The sequence below is a fragment of the Stegastes partitus genome, unplaced genomic scaffold (assembly GCF_000690725.1).
Source record: "Stegastes partitus isolate 25-593 unplaced genomic scaffold, Stegastes_partitus-1.0.2 Scaffold636, whole genome shotgun sequence".
Taxonomy (NCBI): Eukaryota; Metazoa; Chordata; class Actinopteri; family Pomacentridae; genus Stegastes; species Stegastes partitus.
The window spans coordinates 1-16,537 of NW_007578367.1; the positions used below are offsets into that span (position 1 = coordinate 1).

The 16,537-nt window shown below is 44.4% G+C and overlaps 1 protein-coding gene across 3 annotated transcripts in view; it reads right to left on the reverse strand.

Moving 5' to 3' along the window:
- Positions 1–2,529: 2,529 nt before the first annotated feature.
- The window catches only part of slc39a10 (solute carrier family 39 member 10), a 36,642-nt gene continuing 22,634 nt past the window's right edge, over positions 2,530–16,537 (reverse strand). For all 3 annotated transcript variants that reach the window (XM_008289781.1, XM_008289783.1, XM_008289782.1), the window contains 7 exons: positions 13,347–13,522; positions 9,706–9,870; positions 9,402–9,510; positions 8,995–9,303; positions 7,789–7,869; positions 5,422–5,612; positions 2,530–5,227 (listed from right to left, as the gene is read on the reverse strand). In XM_008289781.1, the coding sequence (XP_008288003.1) occupies positions 5,075–5,227; positions 5,422–5,612; positions 7,789–7,869; positions 8,995–9,303; positions 9,402–9,510; positions 9,706–9,870; positions 13,347–13,522 (1,184 nt within the window). In that variant the 3' untranslated portion in view covers positions 2,530–5,074. The remainder of the gene's footprint in view (positions 5,228–5,421; positions 5,613–7,788; positions 7,870–8,994; positions 9,304–9,401; positions 9,511–9,705; positions 9,871–13,346; positions 13,523–16,537) is intronic.

The following is a 16,537-nucleotide window of genomic DNA, read 5'->3' on the forward strand; positions in this document are numbered from 1 at the left end:
AGGAAAGTATTTCACAAAGAAAAGTCATTTTGAGTTTTGGCCTGAAATAAAAAAGTTTTTTGCAGATTGCAGATCACGTATGTGCAAGATAGCAGAGATGATTCCTGACACTGGAGGCTCCGAGGCAAAGATGTCATTAGTGGCAATATGTTTGGGGGTGGGATGGGGTTTGGCTCTAGGTCATACAATATCCCACCATCGTGATTCCAATGTTCAGATCCCAGACAATCTCCTCTACACAGATAAAGGAAGATATCTCTACTGCCATCCTTAACGGTTAGATACATGTAAAATCCTAACAGTTTTATTCCATGCAATACTCTTCCCTTGATAAAAAGGCGAGGTTACATCAGAATACCACAATAGCTCCGACTGTTGTGAATGAAAACCAGATTCAGGATGTATGGTTAGCACTCATAATGACTGATGAGAGTAGCCTTGGGCTTATCGGGTGCATTTTCAATTGCAGTTTTGAACTGATTCTTGAGTGTGAAAGTAAAAAAATGCAGAGAGAAATGTGGGTTTGCACTTCATTGTAATACTACTACCTGCTTTAGCATTTGACACCTCAATGTGGGCACTATTAAGCCTTAGTGTAAGATGAATGTGCAGTGTATAGCAAAAATCACTGCAGGCAGCGAGTCAAAAAGAACCCTTGTTGCATAACCTATTCTTACATAAAGTTTGAGGAGAGGCGGTTTATTGATTCAGCTCCTGTGAATCCCACTGGGTGTCAGAAAAGAGGGAAGATTGTATCTTTCGTTGTAGCAGATTATGAAAATGGGGCCGATTCCATAGTTATGTGGAATGTAAACCGCTACGAGGAAGCTGTTTTTTTCCCCCCTCTTGTTAACCAGAGACCAGTACAACGAGAAAGCGTACTGTAGCTCCAGTTTCACCCAGGAGGATGTTCACAGCTCCTTGTTCTCTGGACTCAACACAACCACAGCTTCAGCACTATTTTACATTCTGCCTGCAGGATGCCTGTCTCCTTTGCTTCCCATCCCTTTATTAATTAACAGAGCTTGATGTGGTATATGAAAGTAGACTGACAGCGTGATGGAAACAAGTGCCAGTGGCTGAGAGTGCCGACTGATCAAGTTTTCCTTCTTTTTTTTTTTTTTTTTAAATTCTTTCCCCCCTCTGTTCTCTCTTCTTCACAATGCTTTCAGTGACTATGAATAATGCACAAGACTGACTTTTTAAATATTCAGACATTTCGCGGCAAGTTATTAACAGAATCAGTTTTTGACAAGAGCGGAACTTAATTAAAAATGTGTTTATTATTTGTGGGGGGAAAAAAACACAACAGAGGCTGCGGTCGCTGGCTTTGAAATGCAAATCCTCACTGAGGCGCCCGTTATGGAACCAGATGAGTAGTTCTCAGGCTGCAACTCTACAAACTGTTTTTGTTTTTTCGTTTTTAAGATGTTTTTTTTTTGAGTGGCCCAGTTTATCCCTTTTGCATAACCAAGACTGCTTAATAGCCCAAGGGGGCTTTTCCTTGTTAATGCCATTGTTTTATAAGTTTATGTCCCCAAAGTTCCAATTTGTAAGTTAATGTTTGGATAACAAATGGAGATCCAGGTTAGTTTCCGCCGTGGTACATCGCTCCGTCCTGACCTTTGAACCTTCAGTCCCACCCCTTTCACCAGGCATTGATCCTGCCGTCAGGACTGCTCACTTTCGTTGCTCTTCAGTAGAAGCACACGAGCCTTAATTACTCCACCAGTCAAACACTTGAAGAGGAAAACAACCTCTAAATAACAGTGACTGCCCTGATGGCTACTCAAGACAGAGGATACATCATCATTAGAATTTCAGGTCACATCCTTTGACCCGGTTGCTCCCCGCCTGCCCCTCTGTAACGCCTCTCTCTCCTCGTACGTCTCTCTCTGTCAGATGTGGTTGAAGCCCATGAAGCGACAGGACGTTCCCCAGAGGATGTGCTACGTGGCGCCTGTCTACAAGACAAGCGAGCGCCGCGGCACTCTGTCCACCACCGGACACTCCACTAACTACGTCATCGCCATGACGCTCAACTCCAACGTTCCTGCTGAGCACTGGATCAGACGAGGGGTCGCACTGCTGTGCCAGCTCAGCTCTTAGTCTCTGGTTTGTTTTACGCCTGCGCTCGTTATATGTTCCAACATTTAATTAAAAAGAATGCCAAAAAAAAAAAAAAATGATAAGCACACACAAAGGCTCTTTGGCCTTTTTTCTTTTTGCTGTAGATGATACTGAGGATTCACAGCTGGCGTTCCACAGTCTGACAGCTCTTACAGCAGCACGGTACAGTAACTCAGCTGCACCTATATTTGGTTTGTAAGTTGATGCGTCTTTAGGTGAGCCTTCTTATTTATTTACGCATCAGCTTCACCAAACCTCCCGATCTGGGAACGCAAACAGGAGACGAGTGAGGAGAGGAGCAGTGGGAGTGTCGCTGATAGAGGTGTTATGCTGTTGTGGTTTTGCAGCTGCACACCAGTCGTCTCTGTAAGATTAGAACAAAAACATCAGGAGTTTGGCTTCTTTTCAAGAGTTTATTTTCCTTCCATAATGGGGAGAATGCACAGACAGGCAGACAGCAAGGATGTCACATTTTGCATTTTATATCCAGATTACTAAACAAATACACATATAACAAAGAAAAAAATGATCATGGGCTGTCTGTGCCCAATAAACACTGAGGAAACTTTTATCTTTGGGGCATAGTGTCTTAAGTGTCATCAGCTCTTACTGAACACTCGACAGGGCAGTTTAGATTTAAATTACACAAGTAATGCAGGATTTCAAAAAAAAAAACTCCTTTTAAACATTCATTATTCATATTGTAAGATACAACTGAATTCATATTTGAAAGAGGGCAAACGATGAGCTTCGTTTGATGTTAGAATACAAATACATTCAGGTTTCGGTGCGCTCGCATGAAAAATGAACCTAAGATGAAATAATAACACGCCTGTAAAAAGATACAGCATACAGATGATGAGCCGCGTGCTCTCACACCAGCGTCACTCGTCTCAAAGGCTCGCACCAGTTACACTACACCCCAAAGAACCTCCCATGATCTTCACACAGTTAATTTAAAAAGTAACAAAGGTCATCAATAGTTTAACTTTGCAGTACAAAGAAAGAAAAAAAAATAAAAATTACACTCAACACAATGTCTGTACCGTTTTACTCATGCTTCATGCATGATTCAGTCAGAACAATGACATGAGTCGACTGACGATGGTTTACAGCCAGTTAAGACACAGACGATGGATGTCACACAGTGACCGGATAAATGAAGGCACACTTTATCTGTGTGCTCTAGCAGCTGAAGCTAGGTTAGGTAGCTTAGCATGTGAGCCGCAGAACAGCCAATGGAATGTTGGGGGGTGGGGGGGCAGGGGGGGGGGGGCAGGAGGAGAGGTGGTGTCAAGCACCAGCCACGGAAAATCAACAGTCAACAGAGTGACTGTCACATACACCCCCAGAAACACGCAGGAATGCTTGTAAAACATATTCACAATAAATAATCTTTGTCCAATCGTTAATCATAATCATCCATTACAAGTGCAGGGAGCTTTAGGCAGCAGAACGTTTATTGCTCTGCTGGGACATTAAGTTTACTGATTTTGCTTTGTCTGTCTCCGATTGTCAAGAAGTGAAATCATTCTTGGACAAAAGTACTAGAAAAAAAAAAATATTAGCAGGAACAAAAATGTGTTATTTCCACAACTACTGACACTATATGGACCTCGTACCAAAAAAAAAAAAGAGATCTGCACTGATACCTGTGACACCTAAACCTCCTACTGTAATTCAACTTCCGTTGCAGGGCGCTCCGATTGGACAAAACACCTTCTAGGAACTCAAAGAGGCACCCTAGTAAATCTAGTAAACTACAACACTTCTGATGACAAATAGAGCTAGTTTATCTGACTTCACATTTTGAAGTTGACAAAGAAAAGTAAAATAAAAAAAAGGTCTAACAAGAATATGTCTCATTTGGCTACAGATCGTCGAACCCGTACCAGAAGAAAAAAAATTGGTCCGACATTTGTGTAGCTACCAAAGACACAAACGAACAAACAAACAAAAAAAACACTGATCACTGTAAATGCTAATTTGTAAAGACTTTGGCAGCTTTGTTAGCAGCAGTCATCACTATTAAGTAAGAAGGTCCCAAAAACTGTAATTAGACAATAAAACACAACTTTGAAGGAATAACTAAAGAAAACTGCAGGAGAGAGAAAAAAAAAGAAGAAGTATCCAGGCCATTTCCCACGTACCATAAGGGGAACGCTTTTCTATTTTGACACTGCAGCTCAGACACCGTCAACGTTCCGCCGGTGAAGCGACACGAGTTAAAGGGTTTGTTCCAGATGTAGCAGCGAGGGTCTCTTTAAGGACACTGTGACGGTGTGCGGTGTGGCTCTAGAGCTGCTCCAGTGGCCGGGGCTTGGCACAGAGGCGTTTCATAAACAGCCTGATGACATCGAAGGGTGGTGATGGATGGCAGGTGGAACACACGCCACAGATGTATGCGGTATGGATGACGGGACACAGCACAGAGTGGATGAGAGGCGAGGAAGGAGGGGGTGGGGGGAGTACGACGACAACACATTAACAACAGGTGATGATGGATAGGCGGCGAGCTGCTGGGCCGTGATAGCTGCCTCTCCGCGGGAACACATACCCCGCACCACCTCGCTATCTACAGCTTTTTTTTTTTCTTTTTTTTTTTTTTTTAAAGGTGGCGTTTCAGAGCAGAGGAGGCGCTTTCTGGTTGGGCCGCAGCTTTTGCTCTTCTGTCATTCAGCCTCTTTTTTTGCTTCCCAGGGAGCAGACAGATTGGAGCTGACACGAGAGAGGTGATGGAGGAGCAGAGTGTAAACATCACTAGCAGAGTCATGAGATATGCATAAGCTACCGCTGCATGTTTGGAATGGAGGCCATGAACGAGACTCACACTGCATGCAAAACTGGGCCGTCACATTGCAAACAAAGCATGTTAAGGCCAAGAAGAACAACACTGATACATCCAGCTCTCCCCCTCCTTCGCGTCCTCTCTCCTCCTCCTCCACTAAAAGCCAAAATCGAAAACAATGCGGTCTTCGAAGATGGCGATGAGCAGCATGATGCCGAACCCGGTCAGCATGCCCAGGTTCTGCAGGATAAAGTGTCCCAGCTGGCAGCGCTTGTGGTCCTCGCTGTCCCCATGAAGCATTTCTGGCAGCTATGAAAGAGACAAAGTAACCAGTTGGGATCAGAGACAGACTTTTTTTTTTTTTGGAATTAGCAATGCAGATCAGGAAGCAGTGAGGAGTGGACCGACTGCCCGTGTGGGAGAGGAGACAGTGAAAGTTAAGCTTGATGCTGTTCAGGGACAATTATCACTTTGGGGCTGTGGAGTGCACCGTGCCAACTTACCATATCCACCAGAGCCACATAAAGGAACATGCCAGCTGTGATGGCGAAGATCCAGCTGGTGACATTGTGCGTGTACTGGCCCACAGCTGTGCCAATCAGCATGCCAACGTAGGCCATGAGGGCGGACAGCAGATTGTAGACAATGGCCTGCTTCACTGACATCCCGGCTTTCAGCAGCACCGCAAAGTCACCTGTCGGCCAGAAGACACACTCATTTAAACAGCATTACGACAACTCCCGAGCTTATTCCAACACACATCCTGCTTCTGAGGTAGGAATGAATCTGTTGTTTTTTTTCCCCACAAGGTGTTTCTGAAAGGTAAAGCTGCCGCAGTGACACCAGGACGTCCAAGTTGTGTTTGCAAACTGACATGCACTCTGCAGCATATAAACTCGTCGGTGAAACGCGTGGCACATGTCACGCTGTGCTTTAGAAACAGTAGATTTCTCCGCTCTATCTCGTCTCTGCCTTCGGTGATGATGTGTACCTGTTCTAAACAAACTCCCTCCACGCGTCGGCTGCCGCTGTGGGTCTCCGCGAAGGTGAAAAACAAGAGCCGCACTTTCTAAGAAATGTATCTTGAACTCCCCTCTGATACACTTTATGATTACATATGCATGCCGTAGCCTCTCTACCCTCTTCAATCATCGCCGGGCCAAATGCGGGGAGAGGCCCAAGTCTCAGCGGAAACGCCCTGGATTTGGAGAGAGAGATGATTACTGAGAAGGGGGGTGGCCTACATTTCCTGCACCGTGTAACAAGCGGCCTCTTTTCCTCGCTAATTACCACAATGAATATATTACCACTCTGCTCTCATCCATCAATCAAGCCCAGTAAAAAGAGGGGAGAAGTTAAAGAGAGATGGTCCGCACACACCTCACTTCAATGGCATGTTTTTTTTTTTTTTTCTCTCCCCGCTCTTCGACTCACTCTGGCGTTTCCTGCCTCCCCGGTTCCAATCCGTCAGACACTCAGACACGCCTGCTGCCGCCTCATATACCGCAATTAACACACCCATCACTGCCAATTAGCTTCACTCTGGGTGGTTAAAGAACCCTCATAATCATCATCTTTTTCCATCCAGCTGCCAGTCAGGGGACGGCTTTTGTGTTCAGGAGGAGCTGAGAGGTGCACTTGTCAAACTGCTGGGTTTGTCTGACAAGCGGCCCGATGGGGGCGAGAGCACGACAGCAAAGTGCTGCTGAAGCACGGGCGCAGAATCAACAGGAAATGTGAAATTACATGGGGACAAAAAGACTTATCTTGCACATCTTCACATGCCCGCTTGAGACGGGACTTGGTGATGCAGTTAGCCATCTGGAAACTCAAGTACGACTGAGTGGAAATAGCAATAATGGGGGGGGGGAGTTGGACGTGAATCAAAGCGGTGCACCGTCTTGTTCTATATGATGCTGATGTCTGGCAAACACAACCAACAACTGCAGAGTTTTTGGCATGGCTAAAAATTACAGAGTTTAAAGCAGCTTTCTGCAGCATTAGTTAAACCCAAATGTGTTTCATCCCCCCACAGTTTCTTATTCTACCCCAAAACACAACAATAAGGGAAGGACAGGACCCTGTTGATCAGCACGAGGGGGAGCAGCCAGACAAACCCGGGCTATTATTCACTGGTTCACCCACTGTGGTAATTGACACTCCTCTATTCATCAAGCACACAAAAGACGCAATGAAACTGCAGCAGGATCAGACACATCATCAGCACTGATCTGCTGTGGATGGGCCCATTGTCTGTGTTTTTCGCCCCTATCTCACCACCTCTTCTCTCACTATAAACAAACAGGCAGAGGAGAGCACTGCAGAGTGGGAAAAAAGTACAACTCTGAACAAAACTGTTCACTGTTGCTGAATCAAACTGAATCAAAAGGGTCCTCAGAGAGGACAGACTGAATGCAAATGAGAGCACCGGCAGCTGCACCGTCTTCCAGTCTGACTGTATTGAACAACGTGCGCCAGGCACAGTACATCATCTCTACTGACAGACAATGACAAGTCATCTCGCTGCTGTCAGACAAAAGCCATTAATTTGGAAAAAAAAGTGCATTTTTCTGGAGTGAAGAGAAGAGTGATGATTATTGACAGTGCTGGGTTTTTAACAAGTTTCGGGGGACAGAGACTCGCTCTGATGAAAGTTTCAGTTCAAGAAGGACAAGAGCTGCTTTGCATGAGTGCAGTGACTTAGCCGCTGATTATCATTATGTGAACCAACTGCAAAGCCGTCACAATGCAGCTTTGTTCAACTTGTTGAATAAATGAAGTGTGCAGTGTCTCTAGTGTGTAATGAATAACTGACTTGTTTTGGGTGTTTGTTTTTTTACTTCTTTAATACTTTCTCTTGATGTACTTACCAAGCTCATGAGGTAATTCGTGGCAGAAAACAGCCACTGATGTACTGATGCCGCCTGTCAGGTTTGCACTGAACGCTGCCCCTGTAAAGACAAGTTCAAAGTGTGAGAAAGAGAAGAGAGAAAGCACGAGTTAGATGAGAGGACAGATACCACTCTCATAGAAAGCAGATACTGGGCTTTTATTCATTTGAGGAAGATAGCCGCATCATTTGCTGTTGGCCACAGGAGTGAACACAAGAGTCTTCATGCACTCCCAGCATGTGAGGACCTGAAGATCCAGTGGATTGCTTTTATTTTGAAGGCAATGTCCCCACAACAACAGGAAAATCCTTATGTTGGTCTAAAGCTGAGGGACATTCACAGATGGTGGAAACTTTAAGACTGATTTGAAACCAATAAACAAGGACTGCTATCAAATAAAGCTGTTCTCATTTACATGTCTTTTGTTGTTAGACAAAGGAACAAGTATGAAACTGTGATTGAAATGCAGCCTATTAGGACTACATGTGAACCAGCAGTCACTTCAGAGCCATTTCCAAGCAGCTGCTTTGCACCGCTAAACTACCACAACGTTGTCTGACACACGAGTTAAAAACAACAGCTGTGCTGTGAATCCGACGACACTTCCATGTTAAATGATTGCTCCAAGAGAAAATGAGAAGCAACAGAACCTCTCACTCCCGCGCTCATTCACATCTGTGTCAGCGGCTGTGCAGTCAGCTGTTTTGCTCTGAGCTGTGAATCACAGATGCAGAGAGAGTCTTTTTCCTGAAGGAGGCGTGAACGGCAGCAGCTCAGCTGTTTTTACAGCTACAGACACTCAAACAGCCCATTTAGCGCCGGGCTAAAGCCAGTAGATATACAGTTATGGCAGAATAAACTATCTATGCAGTATTTTGAGCTGAAAACCAGCAGACATCCTGAAGACCTGTGTGAGTTTCATTTTTGCTTAAAAAGGGCACAATAATGGGACCTTGGTTTGGAACATTGTGCTGGATGTTAACATCCCTCAGACACAAGGACTCATACATTCATGGACTTTAAAGGTTACTTCCTGTTTCCATTTTCACAGGATTGAAATTCTACATTTCTAACACAAAAAAACAACTGAATCCTTTCCATTGGCAAGTTTACACAGAGAATCCAGCATGTTTTTTGTCCTGGTTTATAGACCTACAGATGAGTTACAAACTCTGAACTTGTTACCTATGGCAAGGCCATCACTGAAGTTATGCATGCCGTCTCCCATGATGACCATCCAGGCGATGCTGGCTATACCAGCATCCTTCATCTCCTGGTCTGAGTGGCAGTTCCCTCCATGAGAGTGACCATGTCCGTGCGAGTGTCTGTGCTGCTTGGCTTTGCGACCGTTCTCCTTGGTGGGCGACTGCTGGTCTTGTTGGGGGTTTGTGGGTGCCAGCGGGGTCTTGGTGGTGGGAGAGTCGGGTGTCTGGAGCTCTGAGAGCTGTGTGTCATTGTGACCGTTGTCGCAGGAGACGGCTGAGTTGTCAGGATCTGGATAAGAGAAGTAATGTCACTGTGACAGAAACAGACCAAAAAGCCAGCGTGGGTCACAACTGGCCGTAAAGATTTCATGACTGAACACTTCGTACCGTCACTGAGTGGCTTCAGGTGCAGCCACTCTGCATCTGAGCGACGATTTAACTTGTGATCTGACAACTTCCTGCCGATCTTGCCCTCCTCACTCGCCTTCTTCATGCCCTGTGAGCAACGGAACAACTTTATACTCCATCCACAAGCTTTCACTGCATGTCAGCAATTTCTTACACTTTGTGAACTTAAAACAGTCCAAACTCAAGGAACAAAGCACACAAAATCAAATATTTATGAAAATAATCTTGTAACTGCAGCGTTCAGCCTAATCCATAACCTACAGCTGGGTCATGTTTATCTTACCCTTTGGTCTTTGTAGTGCTTAAACATGCCGATACAGTGTTCGATGATAAAGAGGAGGTAGATGCCAGCCAACGCCGTTAGCCCCTTCCACACACCGTCAAATTCTGTCACCAGATCAGCGTCGTGGCTGCTCCCCGGTTGGCTGTGGTCATGCTGCCCTTGTGACTGCACATAGGAAGAAGAACAGAGGACGACTGAGACACAGATAAGAGTCGAATGCTTTCCTTGAAGCGGAGGAAATTCTCTGACTGTGAGTTGATGAGCAACATAGTTCGCTGGAAACTGGTCAGTGAAAGAGGGACTTGGGAGTCTCAGCATCATTAAAAAGAACTAGGTCATTGCTCATTACTGGCCATCACAAGGTTCCCAAATGACAAATGCGGCACTTCTGTACAAATTATGTAAGGGCTATTTAGTTTTCTTTATTAGTCACAAACTTAACACCAATAAGTGTGAAGTGTGTCAGAATCCTACAAACGTTTTCTTCTGAAGCAGCACAAATGTTGAAGCTGTTAAATGTAGGTCCCGGGTTTCTGGTCCAGAGTCTTCTACTGCTAATCCACATCAGACCTTCAGTGTTAAACTCAGAATTGAAGCACCTGGTTTTACTCAGAAGACGAGAAGTTTCCTGAGTCTTATGAAACCTGGCGTCTCTGGGAGATGTGACTTGGTTCTCCTCATTTAACAAATCTAGGAAGCTCTCTCCTTCTCTTTGACTCTGTTAAATGTTGGAGGCCTTCACACAGCAGCAGCAGGATCAACACGTGTCTCCAGACTGAGAGCTAACACAGGAGGCCCAGCAGCACAATTTCATTCAATGTTTTTATCTTTCTGACGTGTCGTTGTGATCCTACAGTAGCCAAAGTGTTTCTATTTTCACAGCAAACAGGTAGTAAGGTGTCGGTACACATTCACAGCTTCTTCAGTGCAATAATCCAGCACACCGGGGTTGTTGTTGTATTTTTATCTTGAGCAAAATATTGTCGAATTATTATCTGTGTCATGTGGATCATTACAATTTTATCACTTAAACGCAAAGACATCGGGGACATTCTGTAAACGATTAAACCTGCGATGCAAATTTGAGTTTATTTACTATCTGGAGCATCAGAAACCTTTTTTTTTTTTAAATGCTTCCCAGGTTTTTTTTTGCTGCAGCCTAATCTGTCCCCATCGCTATGGATGCCCTGCTCTTCAAAACAATCAGTGCTGCTTTCTAGCTGCTAGTGTGCCCGGGCAGGGATCTCGCCACACGGTTCTACCTGATGGCTTTAATCAGCACTTTGTGAAATCATTTGGCTTGAATGTAACGGATGTTAAATGAAGAGGCCTCAGACAGTCCACCGTGCTCTGCCTGTAGGTTACAGCAGATACTGTCGCTGTCTCAGAGCAGAGATGTGTCAGTGTTTGATTTGTTTTATTTCCTGAACTAGAGATTAAACAAAACAAAAAAAAGCCACTGCAGTGTGTACAGGTACAGGCCTGTACTGTTGAAATGTTGTATTTTTATCCTCTGGGTCCTCACAGTGCAAAACTTTTTTCCCCCTTTCAAATTTATTTAAAATACAGTCTCACCCAAATTTCCACCAAAAAAAAAAGTCGATAAATAGAACAAACGTGAGAACGTCTCTGCTTCTCTCCAGTGGTCTTTCTTCTTTTTAGACAGTTAAATTCTATTTGAAATAGGCCCATCTGTCTCAATGGATGTAAATGGAGAGTAGGTTTCTGGTTCAGCATTAAAAAATAACGTTTACCCAGCAGCAGTATTTCACTCCAGCATAACTGAGTTTGTTCCTCTGAACAACCCATAGAACACCATGTCTACAGCTTCCACTAAAGAAACGGCGCCTATTAACTGGGCGGTCTGTCACTCGTCCCACGATACCTGCCTAAACCTCATTGGACAAGGGCTCCCTCTCCTCGCACAAGGTCTGTTTTTATGACGCCTGTAGTACTCAGGTTATTAACACTGTCACAGTTGGTAATTCAATTTTACAGTTTAGCACTTGAGGTCATAGCGATGGTGTAGGACGGCACTTTATTTTGTTCCCCTACCCTTCGTATATGTAAACAGGGAGGGTAAAAAAATTTAGAAACACTTCCTGAAGTTATTAATTTATGTCAACAAAAACTTTAGATGCATTTGTAATGGGAGGACTTACGCCAGCTTTGTTATGTGGAACTGCAATAGACTGTTTATGTAAACCTGACAAAGTTGCCAATACTGTAGTGTCTAAAGCAGTGGTGTCCAATCCTGCATGTTTTAGATGTTTCCCTCTTCCAACACACCTGATTCAAACGCTCAGGATCGCTATCAGGCTTCTGCAGAGCTTGATGATGAGCTGATCATCTGAATCAGGTGTGTTGGAAGAGGGAAACATCTAAAACATGCAGGATTGGACACCTCTGGTCTAAAGTGACCCAAATTCTTTTTTTGCCCCTATGTGACCTGTATCTGATCTTTTCATGACAGTCTGAACAAAACAGATCTGTTTTTTTTTTCCAATGCGCCTCAGGCCACTTGGATATGTGGTCCTAAATCTGACAGGATCTTTTTCCTCTTCCTGTTTAATCCTCTTCTTAAAACGTTGTAAATGTGCTGGCTACAGTTGGACAACAACTTGAAACTCGCCAGACACGCTCCACAGTTACCACACGTGTTTACTTCCACAAACGCTGAGCTCGCTGTGTGTGACGTCGTCGTGTCCTCTTCTGTACATGCATCACACTTTTGGGTCGTATGACGTTCACACAGGAGATCACATACATTTAATTGGAAATGTGAACGAACTCGCGAAAACAAAACAACTGAGCATTAAGTCCTGCAGTCTGAACGTAGCCTCAGTGTTGGACAGGACAAACCAGCTCCACCATGTAGACCTGAAATCTGTGCAACAGCTGGCCTGTCGGAGGTGTAGAGGAACACAGGACATTATTTACCGTCGGATCCCGACTGATCCCGTGTTGGTGAACTAACGGCAGCTGTGCCACCTGCACACATCGAGTCTTATTTTTAGAGGGACTCGTGGTTCCTGAGGTGGCGTGATGCTGTAGGTACTTATTAAAGTCAAAGAAAAGAATCTGACACTCAGCCAGCTGTGGGCAACAAAGAGGACGTCAGTAGGTGCCGAATTTCATACAGTGACACCTGAAAAACATTACTGTCGGATTCAGACTTTAATCTGAGATGCTTCAGATCTGCCTGAGTCACAATAACAGCCGTATTGTGACAGATCCGGCTGCGTGTTATGTAACGGATAGCTGGGGTTTAGGTAGCGCTGCCTGGACACACACTGGGGACTTGATCCACTCCAGCTGTGTCACCTGAGGGAGGATGTGTGTGATGCTGAAAGACCCACAACAACTTATATGAGAAACATCGCTGGTAAAGTGTCCGGCTGCTTCAAGATGATGCCGAAAGAAGTGTAAACAAACAAAATGAGGCTTTGGAACTCTGTAGTTTTCAGTTTCATTTCTTTTTTCTGTGCAGAATTGTAAAGACTGTGTTCTACACCAGTTGTAGACTTGTAAATGGTTTCCTGCTTCATGCTGGGGTGTTGGTGGGAACATTGTTTTTGCAGGAGACACAACCTCCTCCAAAGATTTACATCAGATGTGTCGGTATAGTGTGGTGTACTCACGTGAGGCAGCAGGTGAAGCAGAGCGTCACCACTGAGCGTGCCCACCGCCAGCGCTACCAGGAAGGTGAGCAGGAACTTAAAGCAGGATTGGTTGAGGATTGGCACGAGTACGACGCCCAGCAGGGACAGCAGGCTGATGATGGTGATGGACACGAAGCCCCACATCCAGACCCACACTGGAGGAGGAAAAACAAAGGTAAGGGAATGGATGAAACAGGAGTGTTAGCGTCAGGAGACCAGTGCTTGTTAGCTGCATGACGCTTTATATGAGTAGTGTGGCTTCCATTAAAAAAAAGACACAAGACTTGCACGGCTGAATCAAATGCTGTCACAATTTTAGCCAGCCAAGACGTCTAGGAAACACCGCGCGCTAACAGTCGCTGCTTTATCATCGTTTGGCTGCCGGCTGAAGGTATTTTTCCCCATCCTGTTCGCATGTGAAGGAAACTATCCTCCAGAGGTTTTCAATCCATGTGTCCTTGTGATGACACATGACGCCTAAAGCAAAAAACATGATGTGACATTTCAGCAGAATTCTGCTCGCCTCATTTTTCATTCAAGGCCGCAGTCATGAGACGTGAAGCACAAGAGAAAAAGTGAGAAAGGTACACTATCATTTAAAGTGTCAGTCCAGCTGTCAGTCCGGGACGCATTTCAAAACAGCACAAGACCGAGTGAGAAAAAGTTTGTGATTCTTTCGTCAAAGATGACAAAATGCTTAATGTAGTATGAAATTCAATGTCACACCAAAGCTGCTGCTGTGTTTGCTAAAGCGACGCCGGCTCCTTCGCTGCCTGACATTCAGCTAAAGGACATCTATTGACTAAAATACTGTGCGCATGTAATGCACATCTTACAGACAATTGACTTCAGCGAGGCGTTTCAGGAGCATGTCTCAGTGCTGCACTCAGCCACTGCTCAGCAAACACTGCACTGGAAGCTACAGCAAAACACACAGATGTACGACTTCTGATTCTACTGGTCAACGTGCGACGAACAATTGAACTCCGATAGAGCTTAATTCATATAAACAAAAGCACCACAGGTGACGCGTAGCCAGAGGGGGATTAAAAAAAACGACTAATAACAGTAAAATTACAGCAGCAGAGACACTTCCTCTCCTCGTCTAATCGGCCCCAGGTGGTGCAGCTTTTGAAGAGATGATCTGAAACATGTCTTGTGCCTGACAGAGTGGTCTTTAGAGAGACTGAATCAAGCTGTTACTGTACCATTACCCAGCTGCAGGATTAAAAAAACATAACAAAAAAAAAACTCTCCCCAGGCAGCAGCCACTCACAAAACAGGAGGCTGGAGTTCCTCCTGGGGGACCGATTCTAACTAAAGAGGAAGGGGCCTGATGCTGGAGTGCTGAATACACAGCCACTTGTCATTAGCTTTTGGGATGCTCGTTTCCCAAACCCTGACACTCGTTGTGATTTTACATGTGTTCTCTGAAGTCTTGACAAAAAACAGGAGGCATTTGTTGTTTCTGATAATGATGTTGGGGAGTACAGTCTAACACGTCGTCAAACAGCATCTGCGCTCGGTTATTCAGGCTTTTCTTTAATTTGTCGAATGTGATGAATTTACTTGTTGACGCTGCTTTTTTTTTAAAAGACAGCAGCTTTGATGGTGCAGTTGAAGTTAGCGTACGGGCCAAAACTGAGCACTCTGAGCTCATAAGGTGCATCATATTTACAAGTATTGACAGCCTCTTTATTTACACTCACTTAACCGGGCGAGATCAAAAGGTGAAAAGCCTCAGAAACCCCTTCGCTTCTGTGCACATCAAACTTGTCGGCTTGATTAATTAAACTTCAGTTTCTGCTGCAAATCAACGGGGAGGTTGGATGCTATGGAAACAGTTCACGTCGCCTCATGAAAACTCACGGATCAATTAAAGCTTCTTTCTCTGCGAGCACCTTCTCTCTCTGTTTACTTTTTAAACCAAGGCCAACTCTCGTGATGAAGCACCCCGATGCGATTGAAACTGGTCAGATAAAACGTGTAGCTAATTAAAAATCGTAATGTATTTGTTGATGACTACCAGGATCACGGTTAGATCACAGTTTACGAATTCATAGATTAGAACTATTTTTGTTCTGATGATTAGTTTTCAAGTGTAACTAAATGAAAATGTCAACTTTCTCCTGAGTTCTGTAAGAAACCTGTAAGCGTCATGCTATGTTTTTTTTAACATCACCAATGCACTGCAGATTCCAGGTGGAAATGTTCAGCCGTTATGCTGACTGCTTATTCCGTTCATGACTTGTCTTCCAGCATATGAAAAAAAAACCACAATATGGACACACTAACACTGTAAAATAACAGATTTTCACCAGAGGCCAGCTTACAAAACAAATAAATGCAACATTAAATGTGAAAAACCGAAGAGCGAATGGTGGTATTAAACTGCAGATGGTTGTGGATCATTGCAACGACTTTAAAAAGAACTGAAGCCACAACAGGCTCTTCAGAGTGTTTTTAAAAAACTTCAAGACAAAGAGTCCTCCTCTGCTCCTGGCCATACAGTACACTTGAGCTTTTTTTTTCTTCCCTTTTTTGTATTTGACACTCAGCGTGACCCTGACAATACCTCTGAGGGGGAAAAAAACCGCTGTGTGTGTGTTTAAAGGGGACGGAAACAGCAGCTGATCGCTATTATAATGAATGACAACGCCGTGCTGCTCCGCTCACCCGGCTTCCACGTGCACGGCAGGTGAATCAGCCGACAAAAATACCAACGCGTACTCAACTGTGATCGCACAATAGAGTCATCGGTCTATATTTAATATCTGTTGGCAAGTGTTTTCGTGCATCTCTTTGGTGCGTTGCCGCTAACACTCTTAGCATTTTGTTCAATCGCAACATACACAGACTTTGTGTTGATTAGAAAAGTCAAGAGTGCTGATTTCTGTCTTTGAAGAGGCTTTAAAGGGACAAGTGACAGTCCAGTTTTTTGACTGAGTGTAAAGGTTAAATATTTTAAGCCACGTGTCTCGGTAAGAACAATGAGCCGGCCTGTCTTCATGTGAACCTTGTACTCTTCTTTTTTTTGAGGCTCTGCCCATTTCTCAAAAAAAAAACAACTCTTATGTTAAGCAGCAGACTGTTTGGAAAGCTCCAGTTTACTGAATGTCCACATTATGAGGAGAGACTCATCATCAGGGCTGAATTCACTTCCTCGTCGT